General features: G+C 39.5%; 1 protein-coding gene across 1 annotated transcript; it reads right to left on the reverse strand.

Annotated features, from left to right (window-relative positions):
* Positions 1-9456: 9456 nt before the first annotated feature.
* LOC118491466 (cytochrome P450 81Q32-like) lies at positions 9457-10389 on the reverse strand. The gene has a single exon (XM_035989274.1). The coding sequence runs from the start codon at positions 10387-10389 to the stop codon at positions 9457-9459; it is 933 nt and encodes a 310-aa protein (XP_035845167.1).
* Positions 10390-10912: the final 523 nt, after the last annotated feature.

The raw sequence follows: 10912 nt of genomic DNA on the forward strand, positions 1-10912 counted from the left end.
CGAAACTAAGTTCGTCGTTAACGAACCGTAAGGCGCGTAGGTCCCTAACGAGCGTCGAAACTAAGATCGAAGTTTTATATTTTAACAACGATCTTAGTTTCGACGCTCGTTAGGGACCTACGCGCCTTACGGTTCGACTTCGACTAAATAATTAAAAAAATTTCTGTTTTAAAAAATAAATCTGTTAAAAAAATTCTGTTTAAAAAAGCAGTTTTCTGTTAAACAGATTTATATTTTTAAACATATTTTTTTAATTATTTAGTCGAAGTCTTCCCGTAAGGCGTGTAGATCCCTAACGAGCGTCGAAATGCGACTGCAAATGGCTGTGAAATCTTAGTTTAAAAAAGCAATTTTCTGTTTGCAGCCGTTTAAACGTCCGTTTACGGCTGCAAATGCGGTCGCAAATGGCTGTGAAATCTTAGTTTCGACACTCGTTAGGTTCCTACGCGCCTTACGGGAAGACTTCGACTAAATAATTAAAAAAATCTGTTTAAAAAAATAAATCTGTTTAAAAAAGTTCTGTTTAAAAAAAATTCTGTTTAAAAAAACAGTTTTCTGTTTAAAAAAACTTCGATCTGTTACACATTATATCAAATCACTTTAACAAAAAACAGAATTTTATCTAATAATTTTTTTGCTGTTTCAGGACGAGAAAGATGGATGATGAAATGGAAATAGAAGACATTAATCCGGAGCAGCCGCAGTCGCAGAAGCAGAAGCGTCCACCAGCGGATCCTCTCCTGAATCACCCGTATTTGGAGTTTCCTCCGGATTCTGACGCTGCTCTCCGTTGCGGCAAGCTTCGGAAGATGTACGTCGGTGCCCATTTTGCGGTTTCTTGGAAAACCCTCTGGGAACTCGCGGCTGAAGATTGGGCGCGGGAGTTTGTTCCCCGTGATTCACCGTGGGATCGACTGTTTGAGCTAGCGTTTACACCGAGCTACAGGGAGAAACTGATCGAGTTTCTGTCGTCGTTCGAGTTTCATCCTCGTCGGCCAAATCAGGTTGTGGACCCTGCGCAGCCCCCTACCCCGCCCGAGGTTTCTTTTCGCATGGCTGGCGAGGCGTGTACTATGTCACTTGCAGAGTTTGCGGTGCATAGCGGTTTGTATACGGAGGTTGAGATCGCTACGGATCTATATACGAAGGTACGTTTAACACAAATTTTGTATTGCTATTATTATTATTATTATTATTATTATTATTATTTTAATATATAAAATTTAAGATGTAATATTAATTTAACGTTTAATAAACATTCGTGTAAACAGGGGTTGGTAATAGTTGATAAACCCACGCTTTTAGGGTTTTGGGCTCTGATCGCGGACATCGGTCAGTGGGACCACCAACAATCCAAGCAGAGGGTTACGACGATTAAGGATCCGCTCTTCAGGTACGTTAGTTATTATTATTTTAATAATAGTTATTATTATTTAAATACAAAATATATTTTTTTAAACCTAAATTGTTTTTTTTCTAAACAGAAAACTGTTTTTTTAAACAGAATATTTTTTTAAACAGATTTTTTTTGTCGATCTTAGTTTTGACGCTCGTAACGCGCGTACGGTCCTAACGAGCGTCGAAACTAAGTTCGGCCCGTTAGGCCCGTACGCGCCTTACGGACGACGTCGACTAAATAATATTTTTTATTATTTAGTCTACGTCGTCCGTAAGGCGCGTACGGGACTAACGAGCGTCGAAACTAAGTTCGTCGTTTTATATTTTAACGACGAACTTAGTTTCGACGCTCGTTAGGGACCTACGCGCCTTACGGTTCGACTTCGACTAAATAATAAAAAAATATAATTTAACGACGATTTTAGTTTTGACGCTCGTAAGGCGCTTACGGGTCTAACGAGCGTCGAAACTAAGTTCGTCGTTAAGAATTTTTTTTTTATTATTTAGTCGAAGTCGAACCGTAAGGCGCGTAGGTCCCTAATGAGCGTCTACAGAAAACTGTTTTTTTTAAATAGAAAATATTTTTTTTAAACTTAAATTGTTTTTTTTAACAGAAAACTGCTTTTTAAACAGATTTTTTTTAAACAGATTTATTTTTTTAAACATATTTTTTTTTTAATTATTTAGCCGAAGTCGAACCGTAAGGCTCGTAGGTCCCTAACGAGCGTCGAAACTAAGTTCGTCGTTAAAATATATATATATTTTTTTATTATTTAGTCGAAGTCGAACCGTAAGGCGCGTAGTTCTCTAACGAGCGTTATTAGCTGACGTCGTCCGTAAGGCGCATATGGGCCTAACGAGCGTCGAAACTAAGTTCGTCGTTAAAATATATATATATTTTTATTATTTAGTCGAAGTCGAACCGTAAGGCGCGTAGGTCCCTAACGAGCGTCGAAACTAAGTTCGTTGTTTTATATTTTAACGACGAACTTAGTTTCGACGCTCGTTAGGGACCTACGCGTCTTACGGTTCGACTTCGACTAAATAATAAAAAAAATGTAATTTAACGACGATCTTAGTTTTGACGCTCGTAAGGCGCGTACGGGCCTAACGAGCGTCGAAACTAAGTTCGTCGTTAAATTTTTTTTATTATTTAGTCGAAGTCGAACCGTATGGCGCGTAGATCCCTAACGAGCGTCGACAGAAAACTGTTTTTTTTTTTAAATAAAAAATATTTTTTTTAAACTTAAATTGTTTTTTTATCAGAAAACTGCTTTTTTAAACAGAATTTTTTTAAACAGATTTATTTTTTAAACAGAATTTTTTTAACAGAATTTTTTTAAACAGATTTATTTTTTTAAACAGAATTTTTTTAATTATTTAGTTGAAGTCGAACCGTAAGGCGCGTAGGTCCCTAACGAGCGTCGAAACTAAGATCGTTGTTAAAATATAAAACTTCGATCTTCGTTTCGACGCTCGTTAGGGACCTACGCGCCTTACGGTTCGACTTCGACTAAATAATAAAAAAATATATATATTTTAACGACGAACTTAGTTTCGACGCTCGTTAGGCCCGTACGCGCCTTACGGACGACGTCGACGTCGTCCGTAAGGCGCGTACGGGCCTAACGAGCGTCGAAACTAAGTTCGTCGTTAAAATATATATATTTTTTTATTATTTAGTCGAAGTCGAACCGTAAGGCGCGTAGGTCCCTAACGAGCGTCGAAACTAAGTTCGTCGTTAAAAAATATATTTTTTTTTTATTATTTAGTCGAAGTCGAACCATAAGGCGCGTAGGTCCCTAACGAGCGTCGAAACTAAGTTCGTCGTTAAAATATATATATATATATTTTTTTTATTATTTAGTCGAAGTCGAACCGTAAGGCGCGTAGGTCCCTAACGAGCGTCGAAACTAAGTTCGTCGTTAAAATATATATATTTTTTTATTATTTAGTCGAAGTCGAACCGTAAGGCGCGTAGGTCTCTAACGAGCGTCGAAACTAAGTGCCTCGTTTTATATTTTAATGACGAACTTAGTTTCGACGCTCGTTAGGCCCGTACGCGCCTTACGGACGACGTAGACTAAATAATAAAAAAATATAATTTAACGACGATCTTAGTCGATGTCGTCTGATTATTATTTACTGACTGGTTTCCTTTTGTGCAGGTATTTGCACAAAATGATTTCCACTTCGATCACTGCTCGAAACAAAAGCCGGGAGTGGTGCACCAGTGGTGATTTATTTTTCTTATATTGCCTCTTATACAAGAAGCCGTGCGCTCTCGCCTACGGGTTGGCGCAATACTTCACCTCCGCGCATCATCGAGAAGAGCGCGGACAGTTATTCGGCGGCTTCTACGTGACTAGGATAGCCCTTTCGTTGCGCTATCATCCGGAGAATGACCGCGACCATGTAGGCCCGCCGGCACAACCGAAGCGGATGGGGAAGAACGTTTTATCCAGAATGCACGTTACCAAAGACTTCCCAGACGGGAAGCGGTTTAAGAACCCGAACGGCACGCAATACCAGCTTGAACAGCTGCCGGAACAGTTCCCTCCGGTATATCCCCCTGCCGATCCAGAGGTGCCGGAGCCGTATGAGCCGCCCGTCGTCATTCCGCAGCCACCATCGCCGCGTGGACCACCTGGGGCGCCTCAGTTCCCACGCCATGTTTGGCCCGGTCCTAGCCCATCACATCAGCGGCAGCTTCGGTTAGCTGAAAGGAACAATTATCTGTTGGAGTGGGTGGCTGCGGCGCTGCAGCAGCAGTGACAGCATGACGGGTTACCTCCATTACCCTTTATTACGGATGCGGAATGGGATCAGCATCTGCATCAGCAGCAGCAGCAGGAGCAGGAGCAGCAGCAGGAGCAGCAGCAGTAGTATTTTATCATTTTGTTATGTATGCACAAACTTTTGTTGTATTGTTGTATATATCAAACTCTTGTATAGTCTGAAAGGTTATATATATACTATGGTGTACATATAAAATTCTGGCAGGTTATATAAACTTCTGACAGGTTATGTAAAATTCTGACATGTTATGTAAAATTCTGACAGGTTATGTAAAATTCTGGCGGTTTAACATGTTCTGTTGTGAATAAAAAATTGAGGAAGCTTATATACGCTGCGTATTGACCTATACGCAACGTATATAATCCTGGCATACACTCCGCATAGGTCAATACGCAGCGTATAACCTAACTAATGTATATAAGGAATTAAGTTTTATCTTCTAACAGCTCCTAGTAGGAGGATAAACTGGTTAAGGCGTTGCGGTTCTAAACGAGAAGTCACGAGTTCGATCCTTACAAGGGCCGGTTCTTTAAAGAAGACCCCCTTTTTACCGATTTTTTATATATTTACACTTTGGTCCCTGAAGTTTCAAATTTTACAAAAGTAGTCCTTGAAGTTTCAAAAATTGTCACAAATGGTCCCTGAAGTTTCGAAAATTGACACAAATGGTCCCTGAAGTTTTGAAAATTGACACAAACGGTCCCTGAAGTTTCAAAAATTGACACAAACTGTCCCTGAACTGTTCAGTTAAGTATGCTAACGGAGTTAGTGTTTAAAGAAGAAATCTTTATATGAAAGTTAACCTGGCTAAACAATTCAGTTAAAATAGTTTCAATAATGACCATATTAGTCCCTGAAGTATGAGTTTCATAAAATGACCAAATAGGTCAATACGCAGCGTATATTTTTTGATCGGCGGGTAACAATTACGTAACCATACTTCTTTCCCGTTTCTTGTACCCAATTCTTAAAATCATACTTTAAAAAAGTTAGGCTAAAAAAAAGTATATAAACCTGGAAAAAATTTGACACTTCAAACCTACCAAAAAGACACCAAATTTGCAGCTGTTTTATATACGCTGCATATTAACCTATACGCAGCGTATATAAACCTGGCAAAAATTTGACACTTCAAACCTACCAAAATGACCCCAGATTTGCAGCTGTTTTATATACGCTGCGTATTGACCACTACGCAGCGTATATACACCTTGTTTTCTGTGCAATGATTGGTTATCAGGCACTAAGATCTAGGGTTTATCTACGCACAGTGGCGGAACTAGAACGTTAACTCAGGGGTATCCAAAAAAAAAAAAAATCATCGTGCAATAATACAATATTAAAAAAAAAACGACAATAAATAAATAAATAAAGAAAAACAAATACCTAATAGATTTGCCTTCTTCAGTTTTTTAAATCTTGAAATCGTTTTATCACATCGTCGTCTTTTACTTCATGTAAAAAATCCTTTTCGACCGCACAAACCACAGCATTGTTCAAAAATTCCGGGCTCATTCGATTGCGTAAATCCGTCTTGGCAAGCTTCAATTTCGAAAAACATCTTTCAACGGTTGCGGTTGCAACCGCTAAAAACAAACATGGCCGGCCCTGTGGGTGGGCGGGGAGGACCACCGGCCAGGGCCCGATATTTCAAGGGGCACATTTTTTATGAAAAACCCGATATGTATATGTAAAATATTTTTTTAATAGGGTACACTCATACAAACACCAAGATAGACCCCCTTGCAAAACTATTCTTATGGTTTAGATTAGTTATTAACCCCTTTGGCATTAGGTTTAGACCTTTAGTGAGCCAAATACCCAATTTCGTTAAGGCCTAAGGGCACATTTTTTCGAGCTCGAACAGGGTACACGAATTCTCAGGGTCAGCCCTGAAAACAAACTCGAGTTTTTTACCATATAACATTATAACTGGTTTGGGCTAACATATAACATTATAACTGGGCTTTAATAACAATTGGTTGAGCTTATTATTTACAATCTTCATTATTGAATGTAAGCACTTCATAACTGGGCTTTAATAACAATTGGTTGGGCTATATAAACTGATTCGGGCTTATTATTTACAACTGCAATTTGGGCTTAAAATTTTTAGGGGTGTCCTCGTAGTTGTTTAGGGGTGTCCTTTGTATAAAAAATCGAAAACAAAATGAAATTTTACACTACCGGTACAAAGTTGAGCCGTAGCCCGTGCTACGGCCGGTATTACATTAGGTCCGCCTCTGTCTACGCAGCGTATATACACCTTGTTTCTATGCAATGATTGGAGGGGCTTCACTAAATGGCTCTAACTTGGGCTACGGGGTCCGTTTTGGGCGTGCCTACGGCGGTTTGGGACATCGTCCGGGCCAAAAAACGCTTATTTCTATTAGTTATCTACATTTTTATGTTTTTTTCGGTGTTTTGGGCATTTTGTTTTTGTGTTTGTGTTTGGCCCATGGCCTTTTTGTGGCCCATTTCGAATTTCTGTCATTATTTATATGTTTCTCTTGTAAGTTGAAAGATTAGACTTGAATTTCGAAATTACTCAATTTTCACTTCAAATTTTGTGCCCTTTGGGTTGAATTTTGGGGTTTGGGGAAGATCAACACGGGTATTTGCAGAATCAACGTGTTTTGCTCTTCGTTATCTTAACACATGCTACATCACCATTTGGGGTTTTGATGATGGGGGGGGGGGGGGATTGTTTTGGAATGAAAAAGGAGGCGTTTTCTGAGTTTCTTGGAAGAGTAGTATGTGATTATCGTGTGGTGGGTCTTGGGTGGGGTGGGGTTGGGGTCACAATGGTTAACTATGATCGTTAAAAAGAGGAGAATTTTTTTTAAGAACAAAAAGAATATGTTTTAAACCAATAAAAATGCTTCATTTTGTGTAATTAACATCACTGTAACATTAACATCATTGTAACGCAGTATATGTAAATTTACAATTTTAATTAATTTATTATATTTCCCTAAATTAGCTAACTAATTGAACCTGTAACTCATTTTTAAAATATGCTCTTTCAAAACAACTTAATTTACGGTATAGATAAATTTTAAATATGTGTAGGATAAATTTTGATATATGTAGGATAAAGTGTAGGATAAATTTTGATATGTGTAGGATAAAGTGTAGGATAAATTTCGATGTGTGTAGCATATATGTATGATAAATTTTGATACGTGTAGGATAAACTTTGAATTGTGTAGGATAAAATGTTTTTGTTTAATTAACGAGAGATAAAATAATTAATAGGTGATGTTGTGCTAGAAGAAGTACATAAAGTTAACAACAACATGGATGATCCTGAAGGAGATACGTTACCCCTCCTGGATCTCTAACTCAATCATGATAAGAAAAACATATAACTCGTGGCGAATCTGCATAGATTTCAAGGATTTAAATCGAGCCACACCCAAAGACTATTACCCACTACCAGAAATAGACGCGAAAGTGGACTCGGTGGCCCACTATCGGTTTAAGTGCGTTCTAGACGCATCCCTGATGATTATGCTCGACACGGTAGCATCGTAAGATTCTTAATTTTGGCATGCTTTCTTCGGGGTCTCTAGTTCAAATAACGACTTACACGTACTCTATCGATCGCCGTTATTCAACGCCGTCGAACACAGGTCCACATCGAAGCGCATGCTTTCAGTTAATCCCTCTGAAGGAGCATCTACCAGAAGCCCTTTCGGTTCCCAGACCCAATACCTCAACATTTTGGCGGTCACCATGAGGCCGTGGTGCGTCAAAGTATAGCATCGATGGTCCTACCTGGACTACCACCTCTAGGGACAACTCAACAAGTCAAGTTAACCCTTGAATTAGGGTGAACCAATTTCCTGCAACTATGACACTCTGGATGATTGAGTATGTCCGGGCGGAACTAGCCAAGGGGTTTAGGCTTCAATTGTCTTACGACAAAGAACCATGGGTGGTCTCTCCGATTTCTAGCGCACCACCCATAAGCCATATTTCGTCACATACCCTATAGGAACACCAATCATATGTTACTCCTCCATCGTGAGGACGAATACAGGGGAGCCAACTCTAGTCTAGGCCTTCTTCGTTCTTGGCATAACCTTCCATGACCCCGGCTTCAATGCTGGCAAACTTTGCAAACAGAAACCCACCCCCAAGGAGCCAGTTCGGTTCAGGATTGTATAATCAAATGTACATCGCCCATGGACCAATCATGCACACGGAACAAAGGGTTATTGATGGCGAATGGAAGATCTATCAGCGCCTTACAACCGCGAGACCAAAGCAAGTTCACGCAAAGAATCAACGACTTTGCATGCCCAGCCAAGACCAAGATGCCCCCTAATATGTGAACGTATGATGGAACGACAGTTAATCTAGTAGCCATTATAATCATTTACATTATAAAGATCAAAATATATAACAACCTATTAAATAATTAGTTGGTAATTGTTGATGAACCTTATTACCCTTATTAACTAATTGGGTTTCCTCTTGGGTGCATATATAAGCAGACTAATGTAGAGGTTACAGAGTCAGACAACTTGTATTAACTCATAACATCAATCGCCTCTCTCCCCAACCGAATACCCTTTTCGGTTTATCATCACCATCATTAGTTTGCACCCTAAGGAGGAACCAGATCATCCTGACAAGCATGTCGAACTCAATGGCTGCATCTCTTACCGGATTCTCTATTGGCCTGTCTGCTATCACATGTATGTTATTCATGTTTTCCATTATGTTTAAACAGATCTAATCAACAGCAAGCATGTGTGGTGTGTTACTGGTTGCGTTTGTGTGGTGCGCAAATGGTGCATACCAGCCTTGCGGGCGACGCTCGTTTAGCGTGCAAGTCAGGCATGCAAATTACAATGTGGCGCACGGGCATGTCTGGAGACCGGAGACACGGGCTAGGACGTGCGTGAACGTATACTGGTGCACTCGTTCCAGCTCGTGTGACCGATGCATACTGGTGCGCTAGCTCTAGCTCGTTCCACCTGTTCAGCAGGTACTGCAGAACGGTTTCCACTGCTATGTTCCTCTCACAGTAGAAAGTTAATTCTCGTTTAATTGTATTATATATACATTTTATACAATAAAAGCACGGAGTTAATATTAAGGAGTATCAATTGGTTTTGAACGATAAAACTAAGGGAGAATCTTAGTTGATTGTCGCTCTGATGCTTCTACCCTATTCTTCCTAGGTGCTTATTTTAATTGTAGCTCGTATTAACGTATTCATTTTTCATTAATCTTGTAATAATTTAGTTATAAAACCATGAACAGCTCCCGAAAACAAACTATAATTGAAACCAAAGATGAAAAAGAGGATCTTGCCTGCACAAAGCTTCTAATCATTTGATCAGTATAGTATTCAGGATCTGATTCTTGTAGCGATAACAACACTTCAATCATCGTCTTTTTTGTTTCCTCTTTTGATCCTCTAAGTTGCTCGATCAATCCTTGAAAGAACCGATCCCTCTTTTGGTTCAACGTAATCAACTTCTTCTCCAACCGGTTTCCCAACCAACTCAATATCGGTAAGTAATCGGCGATATTAGTCGCACTAGCGAGCAAAAACATCTCATCCATTATCTCCCTGAGTCGTTTTCCTTCTTCCTCGGCCGCAGAAATATCTCCGCAGAAATACCTCTTTCCAGATATCATCCGCATCATCACATTCAACGTGAACTCATAAAAAACTGACTTCATATTCACTGGTGAATTAATGGTAAATAATTTACGGACAAGAAGGCGGCCTTCCTCAACGCGTATGTGGTGAAACTCGTTCAGGCGGTGAGTTGATAAGATCTCGGTTGAAGCAATGCGGCGTAGGTTGCGCCAGTTTTCGCCGTAGGAAGACCAGATGAGAGTGGTGTAGTTGTTGCCGATGATCTTACCGAATAACATGTGAGGGCGGTTTGCGAAAATAATGTCATTCTTGGTGAAGCATTCCTCGGCAGCCGAAGGGGAAGAGATCAACAGCACACGGCGGAACCCGAGGCGGAGAAGGAGTACGGGGCCGTATTTGGTCGAGAGTTTGGCTAGGGTTCGGTAGACAGGTGGTTTCAAGAGGTAGAGATGGCCGATTATTGGGAGGGTCGGGAAGACGGTCGGCGGGTGGTTGGAGGATTTGCGACGGATGAGATATGAAGCTAGAAGTAGGAGGAGGAGGGAGATGTATAGATAAGAAACCTCCATTTTTGGTGTTTTTGTTGATGATGGATTTTGTTTATAAAGAAGAAAGAAGATTGGTTTTTTGTTATTAACCTTCAATTATTATCTTGTCTTAAATCTGTTACAAGAATTATAATATGTATATTTTTATAATTTGTCTTAAGTTTAATGGAATCTTGTTTGTTTCGTGCAACGAATATATAGATACAACCGAAGTATGTAACGGTCGACTTTGGCTGTAGCATGTAATATAGAGTTGATGAGGGACTCGGTGCGTTGACCTAAATTGATCAAGAAAACAACATGATATTTTCTTCATTCATTAAATGAACAACTCTTTTTATCAACCACGTTATAATGTTTTATTCATTTTGATATAAAACCAACTTGTTTTTACTCTGATAATTGTTATAAAATATACTATAACAAATGAATTACTCTTCTTATGGATTAGATTTTATAATATGGTTTTTGCTACTCTACAAGAGAGATTTCACGTACGAAGTGTATGTTAGAATCTCAGTCATAGATTTCCAAAGATCAATGT

Source organism: Helianthus annuus, chromosome 4 (genome assembly GCF_002127325.2).
Source record: "Helianthus annuus cultivar XRQ/B chromosome 4, HanXRQr2.0-SUNRISE, whole genome shotgun sequence".
Classification (NCBI taxonomy): Eukaryota; Viridiplantae; Streptophyta; class Magnoliopsida; order Asterales; family Asteraceae; genus Helianthus; species Helianthus annuus.

Bases quoted from the DNA above. Each gene is read 5' to 3' on its own strand.
- LOC118491466 (XM_035989274.1), bottom strand. From the start codon at position 10,389: ATGGAGGTTTCTTATCTATACATCTCCCTCCTCCTCCTACTTCTAGCT.